This window comes from Haliaeetus albicilla, chromosome 19 (genome assembly GCF_947461875.1).
Source record: "Haliaeetus albicilla chromosome 19, bHalAlb1.1, whole genome shotgun sequence".
Taxonomy (NCBI): Eukaryota; Metazoa; Chordata; class Aves; order Accipitriformes; family Accipitridae; genus Haliaeetus; species Haliaeetus albicilla.
The window spans coordinates 21,500,180-21,525,752 of NC_091501.1; the positions used below are offsets into that span (position 1 = coordinate 21,500,180).

General features: G+C 47.0%; 3 protein-coding genes across 6 annotated transcripts in view; 2 read left to right on the top strand and 1 right to left on the bottom strand.

The window, feature by feature from the left end:
- PHC1 (polyhomeotic homolog 1) overlaps positions 1–4,163 on the top strand; it is an 18,172-nt gene extending 14,009 nt beyond the window's left edge. Inside the window, exons 11-14 of the mRNA XM_069807052.1 lie at positions 58–62; positions 658–808; positions 1,402–1,633; positions 1,957–4,163. Of these exons, the coding sequence (XP_069663153.1) occupies positions 58–62; positions 658–808; positions 1,402–1,633; positions 1,957–2,111 (543 nt within the window). The 3' untranslated portion in view covers positions 2,112–4,163. The remainder of the gene's footprint in view (positions 1–57; positions 63–657; positions 809–1,401; positions 1,634–1,956) is intronic.
- An 84-nt stretch (positions 4,164–4,247) lies between these two features.
- Positions 4,248–10,238, bottom strand: M6PR (mannose-6-phosphate receptor, cation dependent). Of its 4 annotated transcripts, XM_069806742.1 has the most exons (8): positions 10,030–10,067; positions 9,614–9,688; positions 8,508–8,681; positions 8,130–8,302; positions 7,930–8,039; positions 7,591–7,721; positions 6,942–7,068; positions 4,248–6,343 (listed from the first exon to the last, which is right to left on the bottom strand). In XM_069806742.1, exons 3-8 carry the CDS (start codon positions 8,678–8,680, stop codon positions 6,221–6,223), a joined length of 837 nt encoding a protein of 278 aa, XP_069662843.1. In that variant the 5' UTR covers position 8,681; positions 9,614–9,688; positions 10,030–10,067; the 3' UTR covers positions 4,248–6,220. The 4 variants fall into 4 exon arrangements, with proteins under 4 accessions (XP_069662843.1, XP_069662840.1, XP_069662841.1 ...); XM_069806739.1 differs by lacking the exons at positions 9,614–9,688; positions 10,030–10,067 and adding an exon at positions 10,127–10,238; XM_069806740.1 differs by lacking the exon at positions 9,614–9,688 and having other exon boundaries at positions 10,030–10,173.
- Positions 10,239–12,636: 2,398 nt separating this feature from the next.
- LOC104319151 (killer cell lectin-like receptor subfamily G member 1) lies at positions 12,637–24,316 on the top strand. Its single transcript, XM_009920763.2, has 5 exons — positions 12,637–13,970; positions 19,574–19,666; positions 20,421–20,572; positions 22,525–22,628; positions 23,616–24,316. The coding sequence occupies exons 1-5, from the start codon at positions 13,853–13,855 to the stop codon at positions 23,725–23,727; spliced, it is 579 nt and encodes a 192-aa protein (XP_009919065.1). The 5' UTR covers positions 12,637–13,852; the 3' UTR covers positions 23,728–24,316.
- Positions 24,317–25,573: the final 1,257 nt, after the last annotated feature.

Sequence of the window (25,573 nt, forward strand, 5' to 3'; positions counted from 1 at the left end):
ATCTTCCTTTCCTCTGACTGTACATTCTCTCAAACTGAGCATGTGCCCCTTCTCCAGGTAGTGTACAACACTTCAGTACATCTGAATGTCCCTCCATGGGATGCACTGGCCACAGAGATCCTTTAGGACTCTAAATGATTTATGAATGCTTCTAGGTGTGGAGAGGTGAATGTTGTGTTGAGTGCAAACAGGATTTCTGACTTGCTCAGAAAATGAAGTGGGAAGAGGGAAGTTCTGGGGCTCCAAAGAACCTCTCTTCAGTCAAATGTACATTTGACTGACTAAATGAATGCATACTAGTAGCTCTCTGCTGCATTGGTACTAGGCAAAGACACAAGGGAGCATTGGGGAAGAAACCTGGCAAGAAGTTAGACTAGTCATTTCTGCTTCCTATTGATAGCAGAGTGCTTGTTATGGGTCTTTTTTCCCTTAGGGGAATGACTTAATTGACCCTTCAGATGTTAGATCAAGACTCTGGTGTCCAAATATTGCTTGTGTCAGAAGTCTGGACTGGTTCCTTCCAAGGGGAAGTCTTAGAAGGAGGAGGAACAGAACTTGATGGTAAAGAGGAGTTTTATCCCCATCTAGAGCAAGGAGAAGCAGTAGGTTTAGATAGTTGCTGTTTCCTAACTGCTGCTCTGCTTCTACTTACTTGAGGTACAATGTCAGCTGCAGCCATCAGTTTCGGCTGCAGAGGAAGAAGATGAAGGAATTCCAGGAAGCTAACTATGCTCGTGTGCGCCGACGGGGACCACGGCGCAGCAGCTCTGAAATTGCTCGAACAAAGATCCAGGGCAAACGCCACAGGGTAAGGACATAGTCCTGTCTGCCTCTGTCAAGGCAGTTCTCAGTGTAACGATTGTCACTGCTGGATGTACCACTTTCTCACAGTGGATGTAGTTGTGCAGGATGTGCCAAGTGCACACTGACACAGTTGTTACACAAGGCATGGTGAGCTGTTCTAATCCCTCATCGACTGCAGAAAGTGTAGTCACATTTGTATTTGTTCTGTTCACTCTCTGTTTGCTCCTGCCTGTGTCTTGGAGGTCTCAGTGAGTGAGATCAGCTGACAGCCTTGGTAGAAAACAATCCACTTTTCCCATTTGATTAGCATTCTTCCACATGAATGATTTGAATTGGATTATAGAAGAATCGGATGAGCTTCAGCACTGATGTGAGGAAGAGGAATGGACTGGGGGAGGATGGGGAGAAGGACGAGGAAGGGAGGCGAGAGTAGTCTCCCCTTTCTGGCATCAGGGAGCTCTTATGTCAGCTGCCCCTGGACCAACGGTCTGGGACTTGTCCCAGACTGTTGAGTCAACTTCTGCTTGTTTTGCACCTAGTAATTGTGAATTTCTTACAAAACACCTTTTGTTTTCTTTCTTTCCTATGGGCTTGTAGGGCCAGGAAGACTCAAGTCGAGGCTCTGATAACTCCAGCTATGATGAAGCTTTGTCCCCTACATCTCCAGGACCCCTGTCAGTAAGGGCCAGTCATGGAGAGAGGGACCTGGCAAACTCTAGCATGGCCCCACCTACCCCAGATCTACACGGCATCAACCCCGTCTTCCTGTCCAGCAATCCCAGTCGTTGGAGTGTGGAGGAAGTGTATGAGTTCATTGCATCACTGCAAGGTGAAGGTCCTCTCCTGCACTCCTGTGATCCAGTAGCATGGGGAAATTTGCTGGCTCTCTTTCTCGCAAGAAAGTGGTGTCTGTGAAGCCTAGTGCTTTTATTGTACTTCTGTACGTGTTTCTGAATTGGAGCAGGTCATACAGATGGGTGACTTGTACTTCTCAAGTAGCTTGTGTCCTTGGGCAGACTGTGGAGTAGAGTGGGGAGGTGGGAGGTGGTTAGATTTCTAGTTTGCTTTCTGTACCTGCCAGAGGCCCAGAGTGGGAACGAGGGGAGTGCCCACGGCATGTCTGTTTCTCAGTGCTGTTTTTTGGTTTCACAGGGTGCCAGGAAATTGCTGAGGAGTTTCGGTCACAGGAAATTGATGGCCAGGCCCTGTTGCTTCTGAAGGAGGAACACCTCATGAGTGCCATGAACATCAAGCTGGGACCAGCTCTCAAGATCTGTGCCAAGATCAATGTCCTCAAGGAGACCTAACAGCTCTGAAGCCAGAGGTCTCACTTTTGCTCTGACCCCAGGGCAGCTGCCAGCTTTGGAGCATCCTGCTGGGGCAGGGAAGAAGGGGACAGTCCCCTGTGGTCTTGCATTCAAGAAGAATGAGAAGGAATTTAACTGATTGAAACTGCCGTGCACAAGCCCATGTCTTGGTCTCTTAATGGTGCTACAAGGGGGAGGAAAACTCCCACCTGGGGCCTTGAAACATCTTTCCTTCTTCCTGATTTTGAATATGCCTCTCCCGTATACCCCATAAAGATGTGAAGGGGACCTCTTTCTGTCTTAGCAGACTTCTGAAAGGGAACTGCCTTCGCCCCTTTTTGCTACAGCAGGTCTGCTAGATATTAGTTTTGAATCTCACTGTGCCAGAAATTGAGGCATAGGAAGAGCCGGCCCCACATGGACTTTGGGAGCAGCTGTGCTTGGGGCATTTAGGAAGGGGAACTAGTAAATTCCAAGTGACAGAGGTGGACAAACCAGGAATTTGAGCAAAAGGGGCTGCTGCTGTTCCACTCTTAAAAAAATACCTAGGCTGCTCACGAACAGGGTTTAATAGCCATTCCAGCATGCATACCAAACTTGAAGGCTCATGGCAAAAGGAGCTGCCTTAGCTTTACTATCTCCTGTAGAGATGCGGAGTGAAGACAAAGTGTTGTGGCAGCTATTCACTCCAGATGCTCCTCTCTGAACCAGTCAGAGGAGGATTTATCCTGAGTACTTATGACAAAGTGATGGGAAAATCAATGGGATGGGGGATTGTCTTGCATTAGGGAACCCTGCAGCACTAGGTTTGTCTCCCTATTGTGCTAGGGCATAATTTACAGATCCAAAGCAGTCTCCAGAAGCGCCAAGGCTCTTCATAAAATGGGCTGAGGTTTTGGTTTGGGGTTTTTTGTGTTCTCTTATCAGTTTGTATTATTTTTGTGTCTGTCGTCATTATCCTCAGGAGAGCTTATGGGACAAAGTTTAAGCTGGCAGAATTGTTATCGCCTGCCTCAGGCTCTTTTTTTTTTTTTTTTTTTTTTTTGGTGTAAAACAAATATTTCTTTTCCTCAGTTAAAAAAAACCAAACAACCAAAACACACCCTCCAACAACCGAATACTAATCTTTGAATGCTACTTCTCCTTTCTAAGGGGTAGCATTCTGTTATAGGCCGAGTCTCTCCCTTTCAGCCTCTCCAGGTCTGGGTTTTTTTGTAAGCATCAAATGTGGTATTCTGAAGTTTTGTAACCAGATTGCCAAAGGTGAAAACCTGGGCAGAATTCTGCTCTTCCAGAAGCACCTCTGCTTCAAACAAACAGGCAAAAAAACCTGAAGAAATTACACAAAGCATGAAGAGGTAAGTGCCCCCTAGAGCCAAATACCTGAATGCAAAATGATTTTTATAAACCATGTGTCTCAGCTTTTCTGTTTTCAGAAGTTTCATGTGAATATTTGAGTGAAACATTAAGATCGATCTGGGTGGAAAGCAGCTACTGTTGCAGGAAAGCTGTAGTGGCACGGGAGGAGGCCTAAATGGCATAGGTAGGAAAACATTAGAGATCTTGGAATGGGCTTTTTATTGACCTGTGTTAGAAAAAGAGAGGAGGGAAAGTGCTTAGAAGATGGATAAAACATGGTAGCAGCTTCCTAGTCTTAACTGTACTGTTGAATCTCACTTTAATGGCATCCTTGTTCCTGTGAGAGAAGACTTCTGAGGCTTCTTGAATGAAAACAGGCCCAAAGGAAGCTGCCCGTGCTTGCACCCTGATAACACTATTTGGTCTGATGTAATTTGGGGCAGAGAAGGGAGATGTTAGAATCTCTAATGGCAATCAGCAGAGGAAGGCCCATAAACCATTTTATCCTTAGCAGGGCTGGGTGTGATAAAACTCCTGTTTAGTTTGATGCTTGGCAGTGTAGGCGGGCAGCTAGCCTGCCTACATTATACTAGCTACTTCTGAGGACCAGATTTTATTTCAGTCAAAGGGGAAGGCTTCACTTCTTCATTTCATGTTCAATGTTCTTAATAAAAAAAAAATGCTTGTTCAGGCTTTGCAGGTCTGGCTGCTTTTTAACCCTCCTCCCCAACCTGAACATTAAGCTAGTGTTTGAAAAGTACAACCTTCATCAAAAAGTTACTTTTGATTTTTATTGTTGCAGAAAAATACAGAGCATAGGAATCTTTCCCCATTTATAACTACCTGAGCTTTTAAAGTTTCAGTTTTGAAAGATGTGTATATCCCTCCTGAGGCTCTAAGGGAACTGGAGTGATACAAGGTGACAGCAAAAACCACATACTAACAAGAAGAGATCCAGTCCTGGCAAGCATAGTTCAGGCACAAGCCACTGCACACTAAGGACCCTTCACCTAAGTAAGGTGCTCTGGCACCAAAGAAAGCTCCTGTTAAATCAGCACAATGCTTCACCAGGTTTTTTTTGTCATTTTATTTTTGAAAGTTGTGTTTTGTACAAAAAAAATTACCTTAAACACCACCATGAAAAACAGTAACAACGGACTTAGTGACTTCCTATTTTTCCCATGTTATGAGAAAGATTGAGACCGTAACAAAAGTCAAAGAAAGCAGGAATTGTTTGCCCACTCAAAACCCAGCAAGAAAGCAGGGTCACCCCTTTTCCCTCAGTGTCACTGTTCAGACTGCTTTGGCAGTATTAAAAATACACAAACCTTGTCCGTACCCTGCTGTTAACAGTAGTGGCTTGCTTATTCAGAGTCTCTGCCCTCAAGACTGAGGACGGTTCTCTGCCAGTCTACAGTAGGGCAGAATGGGATTGCTTGCAGTGTAGCCCCTCACATAAAAAGCAGTTAGGAATCAAGGTGCCAAGTTCCTGAAAGTTCCCATTAAGTCTTACAACTCAGTTGTACCTGCTTTTCACTAGGGCCCCAGGAGAAGGTCTCCCTCACTCCCAGCCAGTAGCAGTAGATAAATACCATCTGCACAGGGCAAGTGTCTTAAGAGCAGTCTGCACCATGCTTAAGGGGACAGTGATTTATGAAAGCTGACCCTGTAAGTACAAGAGTCCCTTATGCAGTTTTTAATGTGTTTTCATTCTTACCCTTGGCTTCTATGGTTCCTTTTTATAAAAATAAATTCTGGTAGCTTCACAGGAAAACCCTCTGCCAAACAAGGAACTCTTGGAGAGCATGAAATCACAATGCTGACAGTGACTGAGCTGTGTGGGCAATCACCTGGGGAAGCTTGTAACAGAACTCAAGTGGAAGCTACCTATCTCATTTTGCCTTGGTATCAGTTGCAGTTTCAGCAAATGTTCCCTTTACTTAGCAGCACGTCAGTTCCTTTTGCTTCTCAACGATTGAGAAGACTGAGACAATATTTTGACTGAACTGGAAAGTCATGAGACCATATTTAACTCCTATAGTTTCTTAGCATTGCCCCTCTCCAGTCTGAGAGGATGGCATGCATCCCTTTACATCTGTTGAAGGAAACTGGTGTGTACTCTTCAACATATTGCCAGTAGGAAAAGAAAAGGCTGCAGAGGTGCTAATGCCTCTTCCACCCCCACAGAGCCTGGCATAGAGCGCTCCGTGCAGGTTATGTTGGCAGAAACAGCGCGTAACAGTGCAGAAGCTAGAAAAGCCAAAAATGCATTCAAAGAAAAGTAATTCCAGTGTCTTACAGATCCTGTAAACCCTAGGGGAGGAAAAAAAAAAAAAAAAGACACAAAAGATCCCTCCTACAGTCTCAGCTGTTTTAACCCATGGCCTCCTTTTCCTTTCTGCATCCATCCGTGGCCCTTTTTTCCTTTCAGTGATTCATCTCCCATTCCTGCTCAGTGCTGAACACTCATATTGCTTTCTTGCTGTCTTCTACTCAACTCTCAGCACTTTTATCCCCCAGCTCTGCCCCATTTTTTAAAAACCTAAACCAGCATTATATTCATAAGACGTGCCATCAGGGACCAATGCTGTTTGCACCCAGAGGCGTCCATGGGACTTGACACACCAGAGACAGCGAAAGCAAATAGTGTAAAGAAAATCAGAAGTGAGAGAAGGAGAACTGGCTAGGAGGCACCCGGCTAAACAAGCACTGGGGAGATGGGGAGAAAAGAACTCAGTGTTGAAAGCCTATCACATTGGTAGCAAGTGGTCATCCCGTTCTTCTGATTCCTCACCGAGCTGGTCATCACCCACACCACGGTACGCAGCTGGTGCGTTTCGAGGCTTAGATCGGCAGACAAAGTCACAGCCATCCTACAAGCACAGGATATTGCACCGGAATCAGACTGTATGCAGTTGACTCGGCACCCAAAGCAAAGCAGCTTCTGTGATTTCTCTTCTGCTAAGGGATTAATGGCTATCCCTGTGCTATCTTGGGCAGGTCCCCAAAACTTGTCTTGACAAGAGAAGCACACATACAAACATCCTACTCAGTCTTGAAAGCTCTGGGTGTACTGATTAACAGTATGCAGCAACATCAGGCTGAGACAAGCATGGAGGATACATGGCACTGCCTACGGTGACCGAGGAAGGGTTTCAAGCAGTCAGACATGAACATTCCACAGTCCCTAGCTTAATGTTCCTACCTGGAAAGTGTTAACCACTAACGAGCATGTGTTCTAGTTTGTTATGTAGCAGTTGCAGGGTATCAGCAGGGAATCAGTCTCAGTAAGGATTCAAAACTAGAGTACTCAAGAAAAATAAAACAGATATCCTCTTCTTCTGCCTCAAGGTATGCTACTGTGGTGGTAGGTCTACCCAAGAGACATAGGCCATGACGACAAGGCAGGTGCTATTTTCTCCTGTCCTAACTTATGGGCCAGGCTGGGATAATACAGGGATTTTCACTCACCGCCACTAAATTGCCCAGATCTTGCCAGAAGGCAAAGTGGGGAAACTGCTCCATGCCCTTTGCTCCCACTACAAGGCGCTGGTAGAGGAACCCACCAATGATGTAGACTGCAATCAGTGAAGCAAACCTGGAGGGCAGAATTAAAAATCAAAGCTGAGGAAATCCTATAGACAACCTCTTCCGAGCCAGCTACCTGCCTCAGATTGGTATTGGAGCAAGTAGCTGAGCACCACTCAAGAACGGAGCTAGAAACAGAGACCAGACCAGAAAAGCTCCCCAAAATATTGATCAGCAGCATTACATGAAGTAGTGCCTCTAAGCACAAACACAGAAAATTAGTCAAGACTCCTGGTCTGAATTCCCAGCTCTGGCAAAGAGCTGTTGTACAATTTTAGGAAGTCATGTCTTCCATGTTTCAGTGCACTTGTCTGTAAACTATGAAGGTGGATGTCTACAGGGAACAGAACGGTTCCGCAGCATCATGCCTCGAGCAAGAGCTTTTGTCCAAAAAGCTCAAGAGGCATAGTAACATCTAACAGTGGCTGTGGATAGATATATACAATCATCTAGTCTAGTACAGCATTTGCTATGTTTCTAAATGGCACTGGAGATTATGGCCCAGACATGAACAGCTCTTCTGATGACTCACGTGATCAGTAGAATGGAGCCGACGCTGAGGTGGGAATCCTCAGCTGGACATGCCACACTGCTGTCCATCTCAAAGAGGTAGAAACACTCCTGCTCCTTTTCCCGCTCTTCTGAAATAATGCTGAACGAACTCTGCAATTTGGGAAAAACTAAGTCATGTGAAAATACGCCCAGGCATGCTGAACTTCACCAGAAGACAGTTTTATCACTGTTGGTGCAGCTAGGCAACAGACACTGGAGGACAGAAGAAAACCTTGCTGCCTCCTCAAAGCCCTTCCGCTTACAAACAACTGTTTGTCTGGCAGCCTCCTGCTCCTCTCCCACCTCACGTGTCACTCACCGCTGTAACTCCCCGCTTGCAAGAAATCATTATCACAGCTCTTCTCTTCTCACCGCTGCAGTGCCTACCATATGAATCACCTCCTTTATAAATCAGCATGATCCAGTCACCTGCCAAGAGAGAAACAATATAGGCTGCAAATCCAGATCAGGAGGCAAAAGGCAGATACTGAGTAAGAAAAGTACTGAGTGGAACCTTACTTCCATTGAAGACCTGGGTTTCATTGATTCTTCCTATCACTGTGGTCTTTCCATTCTGTCTATCTGTTTGCACCAGGCCACCAAAATCGTGCAAGGTGCTGTTGACCTCCCTGCACACCCTGAAATGGTAGACGTAGTTTTCTGTTTTGCCTTTCTCCACAGTCACGTTAAACCTGCAGCAGGGAGAGGACAGGACAGACAGCCCATAGGATTACAAAGAACAAGGCTCAGAGCAGCGGACACTCGAGACCTGGAAGCCAGTCACAGCCCATACTAAAGGGGAAGCCCATTCTGCAGTCTGGCCCCAAATCTTCCCCTCCCCTTGGCCTAAGGTTAAGTGCTGTGCAGCCCCGAGGCCTGCAGGGTATTATACCGTACCTCATTTGGCTCAGGGGCTCTAGTTTCTTCAGCAGGGCTCTTTCCATTTGCGACTCACTGCTTTCATCACCAATCACATCACAGCTCCTCTCATTCGACTGTTGAGCCCCTACACCCACAGCAAGGGCCATAAAGAATACCAGCACAGCAGAGGTATGGCAAAGTGATGACATCCTGGACATACACCACAGAGAACACAGAGGATTAACTGTTTCAGGCCCCTGCAAACTAACTTCAGGGTCACGGAGTCAATGACTGGCCACCTCCTCAGTCCCAACTGCAAAAAAGGACAAGTCAAAATCTAGAAACATCTCACAGTTCCCAAGAGACACTAAATCTGAACCTCTTGCATAGCCAAAGACAATTCACCAGGCCGATTTGGGATTCTTTTCCAAATTTTGCCTCAGGACCACAAAAAGTTTTGCTGCTGAGCACATTAATTAGCATTGATTCAGCCAGAGCAGAGCCCAGCGGGCTGACCGCTGGAGTAAGTTTCAGGCATAAGCCATTGTTCGTTATCGCATTGCACTGAGAAGCCAGTCAGTAGAAAATGATTTACCAGGTCTCTAATCAATCCTCTTTGCAGCTCTCATGTGAAGAGCTTGCAGGGAAAAGCCACTGTGATTAGTCAGGCTCTGTTTGTTCAAGTGCCTTAATCTTAATAATTATAACTGTGTTATCTTTCTAGCACTACTTTAGCTGAGAATATGGAAGTGTTTAATAATGCTAAGCTGCAACTTCACAGAACAGTTTTCTTCTGTTTACATGGGGAAGAAGGGAAGGAGGAAACTGAGACGTCCTATGTAAGATCCAACCGAAGAGGTGGTAACGAAGATAATAATGAAATCCAGAAGATTTGGCTTCTGGGTCACCCTAAAATCACGTATGAAACATTCAATGATTGCACCAGCCAACCACAGTGGCGCAACAGAAATCTGCTTCTCCCACCGCAGATTTCAGCAAAGCTCCAGATGCTGGCGGAAGGCAAACCGCAATTAAATAAGCACTTGGCTGCAGCTAGACAGACAGCCTGCTAGAGGGATAGCCTGTTTTGCTGAACCTAACGATTACCCCCAACCCCTGCGGAGCCCATCGCCACAGCTTACGCCTGCCAAGGCAGCTCTCTGATCGCCGCGGCGCTCGGATGCGAGTACGACGAGGTCAGGCTGAAATGAGGAAGCCTGCGACACAAGAACTCGTGATTCGTCTCTCACAAGACCAAAAGCAGAACCCTGCCTGCCCTTCGCACTAACCACGGCTTCTCCGGGCAGCTTACCGGCAAACGCTTCGCTCGCACACAGCCTGAGGTAAAAAGCGCCGTTTTCTCCCTCCTTGGCCGGTTACCGGTCCGGGCTGCCGCTGCCTCAGCCGAGGCCCCACGCCGGGACCGAGCCGCCCGCCCGGGGCGGGGAGCACTGTTTCCCCCCCCGCGGTGGCCCCGGCGGCCTCGGTGCCCGCCCTCCATCCCTCCCTCCCTGCCGCCCGCTCCGCCGGCCGGAGCCCAACCCGCCGCCGCACCCACCTGCTGCCGCACCGGCCCCGCCCGCCGCGCCGCGCCGCCCGGCCTCCCTCCCTCGCCGCGCACGGCCTCCCCTAGAGAAGAGGGATCCGGCGCTCACGGGAGTCCCATGCTGCGCGCCCGGCGGTGACGGGGCGGCCCGGGGGCCGCAGGCGCGGACGGCACCGGCCTCCTCCGCCGTCCCGGCCGGCTCCTCTCGCCCGCCCCGTGAACCGGAAGCAGGAAGGGCGCGGCGGAACTGGCGCTCTCCGCCAATGAGAACCCGGGAGCCGCCGGGATGGCCGCGCCCGCTAGCGATTCCTCAACGAATGAGGAGCGGCGGTGGGAAGGGGCGGCTTCTAAAGCCTTAGGGGGGGCGGCTCCGGAGCCCGCCTCCCTCCTCTTCTCCCTCCAATGGGCGGTCAAAAAAGGCGTGAAAGTCCCGCCTCCCCTCGCTTCTCCTCCAATGAACGATGAAGGCCAGCCGAAGGCAGCCCCCTACCGGTCTAACCCCGCCCACCCGACAGCCACGGCAGAGTGCGGCTCGAGGCGGGAGCCGCTCGCCCAATGACAGAGAAGCACTGCCCCTCGCCCCGCCCCTCGCCCCGCCCCCACGGCAGCCGTGAGGCGGGCCGGCGCTCGGCGAGGGCCCGTCCGAAAATCACCTCATGCCGGCGCTTTGTCACTTTTTCCACCTTGGAGCCGAACCTCTGGCCCGCACAGAGGTGCGGAGGACCTGCAGACAGGCGGCCGCGTCGGTAACGGCGAAAGGCTTCCCAGCGCCACCGAGCCCTTGCCCGCCTTCCCCCTCGCTCCCTCAGTCGAAGGCAGCAGGAGGCCATCGCTGCTCTCGGGCCTTGCCATCCCCCCGCCCCGCCACGTACCTCCAGAGTGGCTTCTTGTCAAACCAGCAAGGGAGACCATTGCTTATAAAGCTGCTGTGTGGCCTTGATCTTCCTGGTTTTGTCCCCACCCGACATAACTCTTCTGTTATACTTGCGAATAAAGGTATCTCCTCAGGCTTCTGCTAGTTTCACCACTGCAGAGGAATTCCAGGTCCGGCTGGTCATGCGCAAGGTTGGCGGACTTGAGCATCTTGGGTGTGATTAATAAAGCTATAAATGATGTGAGACTGGCCTATTTAAAGGACACGTCTCTTCTTAAGTCAAGCCCCCACTGTAACAGTAAGAGAGTCTACTTTCTAGGGCTCTGTTATTGGAAGGGACGGATGTTCTTTGCCAGAGCTCTGAGGCTTTTGCATCTTTTAGTTAAGAAAGAAATGCTGGATTTAAGGAACTTGTCGACATGCTGGAGAAGCCACTTCTTTGAGAGCAGTTTGGGAGGCTTCCCTGCAGTATGCTGCTTCAGTAGCGAGGAACTGGGAAGGAACACTGTTGGCTCCTGGAAAACTGATCAATTTAGTCCTGCTGTGATTTGTGTCCTGCTGATTCCGCTGGGAGTATGGCACAGACATCTCAGCTGCAGAAGTCAGGTTTATTTATATTCACACTGAGCTATTAACTGTGTGTTGCCTGTATACCTCCTATGGTGCAATCACTTCCTCTCTATTTCCTGTCCAAACTAAGAATTCAACTTATTGCTGATACTCAAGAGAAAACGGTAAAGGACATCAAAACAGAGCTCTTGATTCTTCCCCACCAGCCTTCAGTTCTCCACTTGTCCACAAATAACATCGTCCTTGTGATCACACTGGCCCTGCAGGCAGCCTGCAGTGCCATTGGCCACAGCCTTTTCCCCTTGGTCTGGGCACTTAAAACTGTGTCTGAATCTTGTTGGTTTCTTTCCATCCACACAGATTATATTCCCAGCTAAGCTCTCATCATGCCTATAGCAAATTCTCCCTCTCTGGGCCTGACAGATCTCTTCAGACTTCTCTAATATCCATTCAAAGCATTTGGGAGAAACTTTCCTCCTCTTGTGTCACTCTGCTGTCTTCTGCCTTCCCCTTCCTTTCAAGTACAGACTCCCTGTCTTGCTGTCTACAGGCCCTACATAGGATTGGAAGGAAACTTGTGGGTGCCACCCTTAGAGGCAAGTGTGTGATGGAGGAATTTGCAGATCCCATCCATGCCTTTCCAGATATGTGCATTGTAACAAATTGGCCACAACAGTCTGTATCAAACTAAGCATCCTCCCAGGCAATCACTTTTGAAATTTACAGCATGTCACCAGAACAGGGAGCAACCATCCCTGTCCTAGAACTGAAAACCATGGCAAACTCCTTTGTTGAGAATGCCCAAACAATCCTTGTAAATGAACTGTACCAGTGATGAAGGTGTACACCCCGAGCCTGGCAAACATCCCCAATCGCAGCATAAAATAGAAGGGATCAGAATCTGGATCAAACCAAAATCAGCCAGCCATGCAGCTGAGAGGTTTCTCAGGATGCTAGAAGCGTCAGTGCTCTCCACCACAGAATCATTTAGGTTGGAAAAGACCTTTAAGATCATCAAGTCCAGCCATTAACCTGACACTGCAAAATCCACGACTAAACCATGTTCCTAAGCGCCATGTTTACATATGTTTTAAATATCTCCAGGGATGGTGACTCAACCACTTCCCTGGGCAGCCTGTTCCAGCGCTTGACAACCCTTTCGGTGAAGAAATTTTTCCTAATATCCAATTTAAACTTCCCCTGCCACAACTTGAACCATTCTCACCAATGGTCAATATTCACTACTTCAGAAGAAAACTATCCTTTCCTGTTATTGCTGACCATAGAGTCAGAGAATGGTTGAGTTTGGAAGGGACCTCTCAAGGTCATCTGGTCCAACCCCCTGCTCAAGCCAGGCCACCTACAGCCAGTTGCCCAGGACCATGTCCAGATGACTCTCCATGGAGGGAGACACCACAACCTCTCTGGGCAACCTGTGCCAGTGTTCCATCACCCTCATGGTAAAAAAGTGTTTCCTGATGTTCAGAGGGAACCTCCTGTGTTTCAGTTTGTGCCCATTGCCTCTGGTCCTGTCACTGGGCACCACTGAGCAGAGCCTGGCTCTTTTTGTAACCTCCCTTCAGGTATTTATATACATTAGTAAGATCCTCCCCAAGACATCTCTTCTCCAGGCTAAACAGTCCCAGCTCTCACAGCCTTTCCTCATAGGAGAGATGCTCCAGTCCTGTTATCATCTTTGTGGCCCTTTGCTAGACTCAGTCCAGTATGTCCATCTCCCTCTTGGACTGATGCTGTTGAGATGTTGACTCAGAGGGTCTTGAGGGATGCCAGCTCTCAGTGCCTGCCAGTGTCTCAAGCCCATTCACACTGGGTGTTGGGTATAGACAGAGTTCCCAGTAGAAGTGTCCAAAGCTTACAAGGCTTCCTTCTCAAACCCATGCTGTCCACCTCTACTTCCCTTTTGACAGCAGTTGGCTGCCAGTTTGCCGTAGCCATTGCTTATTCCACTTTTCACCTTCTACTCTTGCTATTCACCTTTTTTACCTTGTGGTCTTGCTATCGACCTGCTTCTGTCCTGAGAGGTAGCTCTGCAGAGTGGCACCTGTTCTCACAATTACTCCATCCGTGTAATCACAGCTTCTTGCACTGGCAACAATTAGAATACCCAGGAACTTTGTGATTAATCACCTCTTCCACTAATGGCTGTTCTTAAGACATCCCTCATCAGGTTAGGAAATGGAAGTTGTTGCACTTCCACTGCTCTCCATTCTGTTGTAAATTTGGTTATTTTGAGCAGATGGAGATAGAGGTTGCAACTTCACATTTCTTGTTTTCTGAATGTAGCCTCAGGTTTCCTGTTTCACATGCGTTGAGCCTTGTCGCTCAACAGCTTGATCGAAACATCTTGTCATACGCACTCTTTGCTTTGGCATGGAGGGAAGCAGATCAGAAACTTCTGCAGCTGAAGCGAGTGAGGAAATAATTTATACTTCTGTCAAATTCTCTCAGACTCTTCCGCCGAGGGCCAAAGCTGCACGGGAAAAAAGAGGTAAGGAAGCTGGGTGAGGTAGGTCAACAAAAGATTTTATTTTGAGCGAAAGCAAGATCTAACAAAAACACTCTGAGCTGGCCACTGATTTTGAGTGCCAGCTCACGGTGCTGTTGCTTTAGTTCTAAAATTACTGTGAGTATTTTAATGTGATAAAAGCCAGTGGGTCAGAGACCCAGCATTGTTCCCCTCCCTCTCTCTGTCAGACCCCTTTTGGTCTACTCCTGGATATTCAACCCAGGCACCTCTTTCTCCTAAAGAGGTTTGCAGTTTTAAAGTTGTCTGCTTGTCAGCAATAAGAGATTGTCAGCAATAGTTCTTTGAAGGGCAGGCGAGATGTGAGTACAGATAAATTAGAGACGTATGCTAATCAGAGATCAGAGACAGAGGAGGCATATGAGATCATCCAGTCTCTCTCCCGTGGGTCTCTGCAGGATTCTTTTGTGATACATTTTTTCCTGTGTTTTCTTTATTCTAGTTTTACAGACCTCCCAGTGAGCAAATTTTCAGCTTTTGCCTTGAGACAGTTCTGCAGGGCATTTTACTATCAGGAAGATTTTTTTAGTGCTTTCTTTAAATTTTCTCTTTCCTTATTTCTGCTCCATTCCCCTTGTTCAGGCCTTGCAAATGTCATGCTGAGCAATTTCTCTGGCTGCTTAGTTGAGAAACACCAGTTTAGAAGAGTGAGATTTTGCATTGGTGATCATTCTTTGTAAGCATCTCCTTCCCATGAGCTGATTGCTTTTCCCCTAATAGCCCGCGTGCTTTAGTTGAGTTGTGTTGCATTCGCTGCAACACTAATGGTTGACCTTAGCTTTTTTCAGAGCTGTTAACAGCAAAGGGGGCTCTCACTGTGGGTTATGAGATTTCTATGCCCTGATCAGAATAACTGCATATATCTGTGATTGTTAGTGCTGCCTGGTCACTTGCTGTGCTATGGAAACAAAGCCAGCACAGAAACCCCGAAGTTCCTGTCTGGTAATCACACTCCATCTGCTTGGAAAGCAGTCTTACTTTTACATGAGTTTTCGTCAGAAATGGTATTTTCTGTTGCATCAGAAAACACAGGGACATCCCTTCATTCCCTGCCATTTGTGTTCACTCCCACCCTGTTGGAGGCGGAGATTACCCGATGCCCTCTTGAGATGTCTGCAGTTTTCTTTTTAATATTCCTCCTCTCCAAATTCCTTTATGTACACTCATCTTTTTGAGCTAAAGTCAGAGGGCCTAAAATAAGGAAGCTGATCTTTGAACACACTTTCTGTGCATATTGATTATTTCCCAGCTCTCTTCTGCATGCAAGGAGTCCCTAAGGAGCACAGTTTAAGTACCTTTCTTTAGAAGATCTTTATTTTCAGCTCTGTCCCCGCTTCCATCACTTTTGAGAGATGTGCTCTCAGTTATTTCATCTCTCTTTTCAAATGCACACCCTTGCTACCAAGTCATCCCTGTGATGCAGCATCACAGGTATATCACAGGTGTATAGATCAGTCCTCTGCTCAAACCAACTGTTTTGGGCTCTCATGGACTCCTCGAAAATGAAAAGTTGCCCTGGCTGTCTTCTGTTTGGCTTCCAAAGAGCCTTAGATATGCCATGCTACCAAAATGTCAGTCCAGCAGTCACTTAAGACAGTGTTAGCCTGTGTGGCATGCTTGTAATAACAGCGATAACCAGGTCTGTGCCATAGCCAAGGACAGGATCCTTGTTCCTCAAATCCTCCTCCCTGGTCCTAGGTAGTCATGCTGCTCCCATACTGACGTAGGCAGGAGCTGAGGGGAGCTATTTGGGACAGTGCAATGACATTCTTCAGATTGTCCTAGAAGACTTGAATTATAAAATGCTAACAGCTTTCAGTTTTTAAACTGAATCTGGACTCCCAAACCTAAAAATACTGGCTCACGTTGTTGCAGATGAATGCAGCGTATCACAGTCATCTCTCCAGAGCACTGAGAAACCTAACGGCGTGCTTTGTATACTAGAAAGTTATAACATTGGATAGGATGTTAGATGTCCACTGGTCCACTTCTTCCTTCCCTTGGGGAGACTCTTGCACAGTTCCTCAGACAAATACATGGAAATATTTCTGGATGCTCCATTCAGATTAACCTCCTCTGTTTCAAACTCATCTCAGGTACTTCTTCCATCCTCTTCACAAGAGCTTCACATGTAGTGCAGGGGCTGAAGATCAAGCACAAACCTTTGAATGTGCTTTAAAAAGGGGAAACTGTAGGGACTCCCTTTTGCAAGTCATAAAAATCCTGATTTATCAATTTTTTTATTCCATTTTCCTGGATTGATCGCTGCAGTTCAAGTAAGGCTTATATTCACCTCAAACACTTCAATATGACTGTCCCACTTCAGTCTCTTTTTTCCTCTCAAAATTATCTAATGGCATAATTTTTAATTTTTTAGAACTGAAGTGAACTCTCCCACTGCTCTGGTTGTGGAGGTGCCCTGGGATTTTGTTTTGATGCTGAGTCGAGTCAGTTCCTTTTTTCTGCAGTTGGTTTGAAACAATAGAGGGTGAACTGCTCTATTCATTGCCAGGAGGCACCAGCTCGGGTGCCCGGTGCTGACATTTAAGAATTAACCGTTTCACTGACTGTAATCCAGTCGCCTTGTCCTAGAAGTAGTTTTCCCTAAAATCAGGAAAAGTGACCTGGAGGAAGCAGGAGATAGCTTCTCTGAGAGGCAAGGGAGGAGGGAAAAGAGAATTGCAAATCCTCAGAAACGTGGTCTCAGAAAAAGAATTATGTTTCAACAGATATTTATCCCCTTTTACTTAGTTTTCAGTTGTAATCTGCAGAGAAGAAGCTCTATCCTACCCCATAATCTCGGGTTGACTCCATTCTCTTGAGGTTTAACCTGATGGCAAAACCCACATCACCAGAGATAGAAGTGACTTTACAAGAGGAATAGAGAGCAGGCAGAGAGGGAGAACAGCTACCCAGTTTGAACCCTTCAGTTCTCCCATTGTCCTCTTGTGTGAGGCTGAGTAGGAGGTTGTAACTGAAGAGTCTTTCTGTATTTTGTACCTGAAAAGATATGGGGTTTTGTTCTTTAATAATGTTTAAAAAAATAAATAAGTGTTGCTATTTTTTAACTACAAGTAGGGCAGCTAGAAGATCCTGCACACTTCAGGGGACAGGACAAAACCTTTACCTTAGAAAAGATCTTTCTACCAGAAGAATGATGCTTACAACAAAGCTCTCTCATACTCTCCCCTGTTACGTTAGAAATGTCTCTTAGCTAAAACCGCAGGTTTAAATATATAGCTATAAACCAGAAACTGGCCTTAAAACTGGTAAGCCTGCAAGCTGCTGCAAGATCAAGATAAATTAGTTTTTATTAATTTATTGATCTGGTCTACTTTCTGTATTTAGACAAAGCTTCCAATGCTTGAAGGATGCATTCTTGTTTTTAAGTGAATTCCTTTCCCCTTCTGTTTTAGCACTGGCTTTCTTTGTCCTTCCCACAATATTCTTGATACGTGACAAGCATTTGTTTTCAGCGTCCATCAAAAGATCCTAAAAAAAGTCTCCCTTACTGCTTGCAAATTTTTTATACTTTTAGCCATCCCTTTTAATTTCTCTCTCACAAACTTCCTCATTTTCCCATAGTTTCCCATTTTGAAATTATTATACCACAGTGCCTTTTGTTGTTGTTGTTGGTGGTGGTGGTTTTTGGCTCTGTTGAATCTCAGTGTGTTTGTGTTCACTGCGGCAGAGAAGCTGCTGGATGGAGCCATGGTGAGCTGGGTGGCCAGAGCACGGCTCAGGGCAGTCACGAGCTGATTCGCTTTCTGTGTTTCCTGGCTCGCTGCTCTGCGAGGTGCCTGTTGATGGTGTCTAAGCATTCAGTCTCAGCATCATGCCCTGACATGGCATTTGTGTAATTTAATGTGATTGACACCTGTCATCTCCGTGCTTCCCTCACAGTTGCTCTGGGGTTTTTTGCCGGTTCATGAGTGCTGTCACCATCCTTGTCTGGCGGTCCGTAATATGATTCCAACCCTATGCATTTAGTAGTATTTGCCTGGTCTGTGGGGATGCTGTTACTCTTACTTCTTGATGCAGTTAAGTTATTTAACCTAATTTGACTGTAATTTTACTTGAGCAGAGAACAGCCCCCTCCATCTTCCCTGTGTATTCTGTATCCTATTGCTACGATGTCCTGCTCACAGCCCTTCTTCCACCAAGTTTCCAATGGGCTTGCTGTGGTAGTGTCTTTGGTTAAAGTTAGCCTTACCCTTCCTCCATCTTATTCCTTAGACTCCTATCCTTTCTTGGGACTAGAAATATGTTTCTTTGGGTCTTGTGACATGACTGAGAGAGAAGCACCTCAGATTTCATGAGCTCCACTGGGGACTTTGGCGCTGGATTTGGGTAGAAGACTCTGGAGCACCACAAGAGCAGGATGTGGTACATGAGCTTAAAGGAGAAACACAGGGAAATCCTGGGTTCCTCAACATCAGTAACCCCTAGCTGCACATCAGCAAACCCTAGCTTCTTAGAAAGTCCTGTTGTCTGTGCAGCTGTCATACTGAGATTAATAAAATGAGCAAACCAAACCCCACTGGAGCTCATCCATGGCAGTAAGTGTCATCCTCTCCTCAACCTGGGAGAGAGGAGATTTTAGTGCTGAGATTTCAAACGGCTTATGGAAAGTGAATGCCTTTCAGGTCAAACACAGCTCCAGGAGACAACAAAGGGAAAGCAAGGTGTAGCCTGGAGGTTAACACCTTGTGCTGTACATGAGCAGATGTCTACATGGCAGTCCTGCCCCACCCTTTGAAAGGAAGCTGTGCTGGGCTAGCGTGGAGGTTGCCCCAAGGACTCACCCTCTGCCACTGGCAGCAAGTGAACAGCACGGATGGTGGTGGTGAAAGTGTGGAGGGGCATCCCAAGGTCTTCAAAGCTGGCCCTCCCATCCTGCAACCCTGCCACGGGAGAGGCAGATGACAACGTAGGACTGACTTGGGAGTGTCCCAGGAAGATGTAACACAACCGTGTGTCTAAGCCTGTGAACAGGATGCTGAGGTTAAGCCTGTCGCTGTTGCTGAGAGGGCTGAGGCAAAGGCCTTGGGTTTCTCTTTACATTGAAGCTGGAACATGGTGGCTGTATCAATGCAGCTCTGTGTTGCCACCCTGAGCTTCAACGTTGAGGCAGAAGCAGGTTTGCTGGGAGGCTCCTGCCAGCGCAAGATGCCACATGGTGCCTGGGGAGCTCTGGCTGGCTTGGGGTGGGTGCTTCCTCTCCTGGGGTCAGCCACCACAGAGGCTGGACCAGCTGGCTCTGTGGCCAGGCAGGGGCAGAGCTGTGGCTGACCTGGAGGCAGGTGCACCTCCTGGGAAGCTCAGGCAGGGACTGATGGCCCCGAGCCCAGCTGAAATGGGGCCCTGGGCTGGTGGGCAGGGGCACGGGCAGGCCCTGGGAGGTTGGGCAGGGGCAGTGATGGCAGCGATGTGCAGAGCGTAGACAGGCAGGGATGCTCTAAATAGTTCAGTTCCTTATGGAAATGCCCAGGACACAAGCAAACTATGTAAAACCACCATCAGTTTTCACGTGGCTCCTGTTCACTATGGTTTCTTTTCTCTTACAGCTCCCTGTCTGTGGCCAGCAGTTGTGCCGGGCTTGGCTATAGGCTTTGGGATACTGAGCATCTCCTTAGCGAGTGCTTTGATTTGGAAGATGAGTAAGTGCACAAAGGGGTGCTGGGGATGAGCAACCAACAGCAAAGGACCAGAGACTCATCTAAGCACAGGAGCTCAGATCCTGAACTCCATTATATGGGGTTAAACCAGAAGCTATTCTAGCTGTCTACCAGCCTTGCGTACACACTGCCTATCCAGAATATTTTGAAGAATATATTCCTTGTGCAGACCCCAGGGAACCCATTTCAGATCCTGTGGCAAAGAAAAGTGAAACATATTGAAAGGTTTTTGTAGACTTGTCTACTGTAATTATAGTGTTAAACTGTAGAACAAATATGCAGGGTCTATAACACTTTTGCATGCATGCAGAAGTACTAGACTATGTGGGAGAGCCTACTGTTTGCTGCTTAAAATTTGTTCACCTGATGTGTGACACGATCACACCATACCCACAGAATGATGTAATATTTTCCCTTACTTTTTGCACACCCAGAGTGTTGTCTGCTTTCAGATAGCCAATTTTGGTTCTCAGGTATCTGAGTAGTTCAGAGGAAACCTGAGGTGGGGGAGGTTGCACCAGCATCAGAGTGCATGTGACTCTTGTACGAAGATTTGGAAATCGCACAGAGGATCTGAAGTTCAGTGTTCATGCATTGTTATTTTTAGATGCTTATCCTGACTCTGTTTTCTGCATTGCAACTAACCAGAAGAGTTGCTTTTCAGCAGGTCCTTGCTGACAAGTGTCTTTCTGTTGGTTAGTGGTAGAGAAAAACTGGTATTTTGATTCCTTTACAGGTGACTGCCACCCACGCTGCCCTGAACAGTGGGTGGCCTACAGAGGGAGCTGCTACTCCTTCTCCAAGGAGAAGAAAGACTGGTTTTCCAGCCAGAAATTCTGCCGGGCACAGGGAGCTCATCTCCTGGTGATCAGCGATACCAGCGAAATGGTAACGGTTTTCTTATTCTTCGAGGATCTTCAATTTCCTTGCAGATACCTCTGTGATTGACATCCAAGCAGTGCTGTCACTCTGGCAATATTTTGACTTTAAAGGAGAGGAAGGATTTATGACTGCAATGTTTTAGTGCACTTCCAGTTTCAGTACACATCTTAGAAGTTCCCAACAGGCAAAGAAGCAAAGGGGAGAAGGGAGAGGTCAGGGTCACTGTCAGCTCCTCAGAATTATCCTGTGAAGGATGTTAGGAGACAGCCTTCTCCAGTGCCCCTCTCCACCTGCCCTATTCCCAATAAGGCTGATATGAATGATTACAGGAAAAGACTGTGGCGCTGTGCAGTCACTGTACTCATTACCTACAAACCAATATGTTCCTGCTCTCCAGAAATGCTTCCTTTGCAAAAGCAATGCCTCTCCTCCCTGCAACCGCTCCAGCTCCTCCTGCTCAGTGATGCTTGCCACTCCCTGTGTTCATGCATGGATATTTCTTTCTCAGTCTGTTTTCAATGCTCACTTCCTCTCTGCCAGAAAAACTGAGTTGTGCTGGTGAAATCAGAAACAATCTGTTCCACTGCTCATTTTCCAGCAAGTGTTCACTGGGGGCAGGGGCATGTATGACCAATAAAGAAATGGGTAGAGCTGATCACTAGGGAGGTTTAGGCATGTCTGCCTAAGTAGAGCAGAAGTACTTGATCTGGTTTTGTGCAAGCCAGGGCTTATTAGCTCAGGTCCAATGAACGTGGACAGCTTCCAGTCCCTGGACAGAAGTTGCATTGTATGATGTTCTGTGGGGGCTTACAAAGCCAGGTCTCTGCTCGACTGGGAATATGTACCAGGCACTCACACTTATGCAAATTCTGATTCCTTGGGAAATACCCATCTTCCTCAGATTACCCATTTCTCTGCATGAAGAAAGCCTACCTGGTCTGGCTGCTTTCTTACTACCATCTCTGCTACTGGAGTGTTACCCATTATCCCCGCTCAGACTTCCCCACGTAAGAAAGACTTTCCTACCTATCCATGCCCTATGCTGCAAAGGCCGTGACTGTTGAACCTCCCTTTGCCCAGGAAGCACAGTCATCTCCAAACCACCAGCAGCACTCAAGCATTCCTCAAGCTACTCCTATTCCCACGTCTTTACCAAGTCAGATTTGTTAATGCTTCTGTGTGAAGATGTCTGCTCAGAAGCTTTGTTTATGGCAGCAGGAGATAAGAATGGAGACCAACCATACCACTGAAAGGTTGCTGTTGTTTGGTTTCATTGCAAGTGCGGACAAGACAAACATTTCTCTCTTGTCTTTCTCTTTTTTTCCTTTATTTATTATTTTTTTCTTTTTTTTGGAGGGCGGGGATTTACTTCTGGGCTGATTTTCTGTTGCAGGCTTCACCTTTTAACAGTAAACAGAAGTTAAAGGTTAGGCAAAAGGAAGTGAACATTGAAAACACGTAGGAGGAAAGTCTGTATAAAATTTAATGAGCTTCGGTCCTGGGCTCTTTACACAGATCTGTCAGTGCCTGCACTTCTTGCCCTGACCTGATTTACCTTTAATTGTTAATACTTTGTATTAGCTTGCTAGGTATCTGTATGGTAGAGCATTAATATTAATACTAATAGCATATGTTCCTACATAAAACCCTGTGTAGGAAACTCCAGGAGACTGGGGTACAGTTGGTTCATATGTATTGCCCTGACAAATGTCCTTTGACAAATCTGCCCAAGAACCTTTGAGAGCACTCTTACTTCTTTGTGAGTATACACATAGTTGTCATTCCAGGCATGATCTGCAGGGCTGATCTTCCTGATTAGAAGGTGTGGAGAAGCAGTATTGTCAGCCACTTAAGGAACAGTCAGGCAAGGGGATGTATGTTGCTCTCTGTTCCCTTTACTTATCTCAATTTTTAGATCGTCTTTGATTAATCACTTTGTAATTTGTCACCATTTCTAGGACCTGTTCAAGAATATTCAAACAGGGTGTTTCTGGATTGGACTGAGTAACAGAACAGGCTCTGGATGGATTTGGGAGGATGACTCTGTGTTCACTGTCACCAAGTGAGTTTCATTCTGTTTTAAAAACAACAGTGCTAATTCAGATTGCCTGATGTTCCACAATTACCCAGAGTTCCTGCACCAGATTTCAGGAGCTTTCTTCCTGGGCAGATTTTCTTCTTACTGTCACCTGTACGGCACTGAACTCAAAAGGGTCTACTTTTTACTGCCCTGCACCTTGTAAAGGCATGTATGTACCTGTGAAAAGCAGGGCTAATATTGGTATCTCACTCTCTACTTCCCTCCAGCTGCTCAGACTAAGGATTATTTACCTGTGCTGCCCACACAGTTGGTCAGTCAGAAAAGTGTATGGTCCATCTTGGCTTTACTGGGTTTAGCCACCTTGCACCCATTCTGCCAAGTGCTGGTGTTGCTGGGTGCGAGGACCCAGCCCTTTGCTGCTTCAGTGGTGTCAATCCAAGTCAGAACCTTAATTTTGGCTTAGTCTTTACTTGGACGAAACTCAGCGTTCTGCATGAGGGAAAACATTATGATTTGGTCCAGTGACTTTGCCTGGCCCTTTCCTTTTTATGGCAGTTAGCACAATGAGTTAGTCTCTAACACTTCTCCAGCAAGGAAACTCACCCAAGATCTCACTGTCAGTAGGTCAGTACTCTACACACTTGGCTTAGTTCCCTTCTTAAATCCAGCTTTCTGTTCTTACAAACTCCTTGGAGGTGATCATCTTTCCATGAAACTCTCAGCACTGCTGTTCTCATGCTGGTGGATATCACTGCCACTGCAGGGCATCATGTCTATGTTTCATCCTGATTTGGGTTCCACAATGGCAGAATTACTTAGATATGTAATCTCCAGGTAGATAGGTTTTTTGGTGTACGTTTTGTTTTCTAACAGCTGCCCTCTGGAGGTTGGGTTCTTTCACTTCCTCTGGGCTCCACCCTTCAAAATCAGATGTTTTTTCTTACTTGCCTCCAGGAGATAATCTCAGCATTTTCTCTCAGTCTCACTTTTGTTCCATGTCTCTTGCAGGGTCCTCTCTAACAGCGCTGTGCAACGCTGTGTTGTCCTGATGAAAGATCACTTTCAGGCCTCCAGCTGTGAATTTTCTGCTCCATGGATCTGTGAGAAATCTCTTAGATAAATCCCATGTACATTTTCATCTCATAACCATCTCATCAGTGGTACAAGTGGATCATTGTCCTGCAAACCAAAGCTCTACACAAGACCAAAGACTTGCCCTTTCCACACCCTCACAAAGGTGTTTTGCAGCAACACGTTTGTTGCCCATAAGGGTGAGTTATCCTCAGTAGTAGAAGCACTCTCAGTCCACAGGTCTTGGATTACTGCTGTTTGTGACCAGATGAGACCTGGGACATATTCCCTGGCCTAGTCTTTGCCTTATTTGTCCTATAAGGGCAAACAAAAGTTTTGTTACAACAGATGCTAGGTCTTCAGATCTCTGAGGGTGAGCTGGCCATTTTCCTCCGGTCCTGAGCATCAGATTCTATTTCCATTCCCTGCATCTCCATTTTCTGGTGCCAGCAGGACCAGGAAAATGAAGCCTGCTGTTCACTGCCAGAAACGTCTAAACAGACTTCTCCCAGTGGCAGCCTCTCCTTTTGCATGCCAGTGCTATGAGTGGGAGAGAAGGTGGTGAAATGAGACTAGAATTTCTGTAAATCCAGCAGTGAAAATAAACGTCCAGTACTGCACTGGACAAAAAGTGTGTACCCATGTCATTACTTCTCTCTGTTGGAAGGAACCAGCTGCATGCCATGTTTTATAGGCCAGCTTCAACCAAACTAGTGAAGAGGCTGGACTTCTGGAGTCAAAGGAATACAGTTAATTGTGTGTTGTTACTGAATCAACCGAGAACGTGTTTCCCTCTTCACCTCTGCAGTTTCATATTGCAAAGAGAGGAAGCAGTGGACAAATCCTTACTGCAAGGAGCTTTCAGTTCAAATAGAGCAAAGACAGGCTAAGAGTGTGAACGGCATAAAAACACAGTGAACATTAAGGGTGGGACAGTAGGTTGCATTTCCACACACTGGGAAAACTTTTTCCACCCGAAATTTTGTTCCAACAAAGGAAGAGAAATTTTATTAATTTCCAGTTTATCCTGTTTATCCTAATATATTTATATTATATTCCAATTTACTTTTATCAATTTATCCTTTGTCTGGAATTGCAGTTTATAGCCCAATGCAGTCAGAGCAGGAACTCTGACAGGACTGCCTGATGATGGGCGGTCCTGATGCAAAATAACTGCTGTTACGGTCTGCAGGTTTGACTGCACATGTCCAGCGCACCCACTGCATACTAGCGGGCGTATGCCGCTAAGCTTATATGAACGGTCTCTGAAGCACACACAGCAGCTGTGGCCTGCTCTGAACATCCACCTCATGATGTGTACATGTGGTGGGTTGACCCTGGCTGGACGCCAGGTGCCCACCAAAGCGGTTCTATCGCTCCCCTCCCCTCAGCTGGACAGGGGGAGAGAAAGTATAACAAAGGGCTCGTGGGTTGAGATAAGGACAGGAGAGATCACTCACCAATTACCGTCATAGGCAAAACAGATTCAACTTGGGGAAAATTAACTCAATTTATTACCAATCAACCAGAGTAGGGTAATGAGAAATAAAACCAAATCCCCAAACACCTTCCCTCCACCCCTCCCTTCTTCCCTTCACTCCTGGATTCTCTACCTAACCCCTCCAGCGGCGTAGGGGAACGGGGAATGGGGTTTTTGGTCAGTTCATCACATGTTATTTCTGCCGCTTCATCCTCTTCAGGGACACGACTCATCACACTCTTCCCCTGCTCCAGCGTGGGGTCCCTCCCACAGGAGACAGTCCTTCACAAACTTCTCCAATGTGGGTCCTTCCCACAGGCTGCAGTTCTTCATGAACTGCTCCAGTGTGGGTCCCTTCCACAAGCTGCAGTCCTTCAGGAGCACACTGCTCCAGCGTGGGTCCCCCACGGGGTCA

Excerpts from the sequence above, each read along its gene's own strand:
- M6PR (XM_069806739.1), bottom strand. Across the intron at positions 8,303-8,507 it reads GAGCCCCTGAGCCAAATGAG|GTTTAACGTGACTGTGGAGA; the intron begins GTACGGTATAAT and ends TCCCTGCTGCAG. Across the intron at positions 8,040-8,129 it reads AACCCAGGTCTTCAATGGAA|GTGACTGGATCATGCTGATT; the intron begins GTAAGGTTCCAC and ends CTCTCTTGGCAG.
- LOC104319151 (XM_009920763.2), top strand. The coding sequence starts at position 13,853 with ATGGAGGGAAGCAGATCAGAAACTTCTGCAGCTGAAGCGAGTGAGGAA. Across the intron at positions 13,971-19,573 it reads AGCTGCACGGGAAAAAAGAG|CTCCCTGTCTGTGGCCAGCA; the intron begins GTAAGGAAGCTG and ends TTTCTCTTACAG. Across the intron at positions 19,667-20,420 it reads TGCTTTGATTTGGAAGATGA|GTGACTGCCACCCACGCTGC; the intron begins GTAAGTGCACAA and ends ATTCCTTTACAG.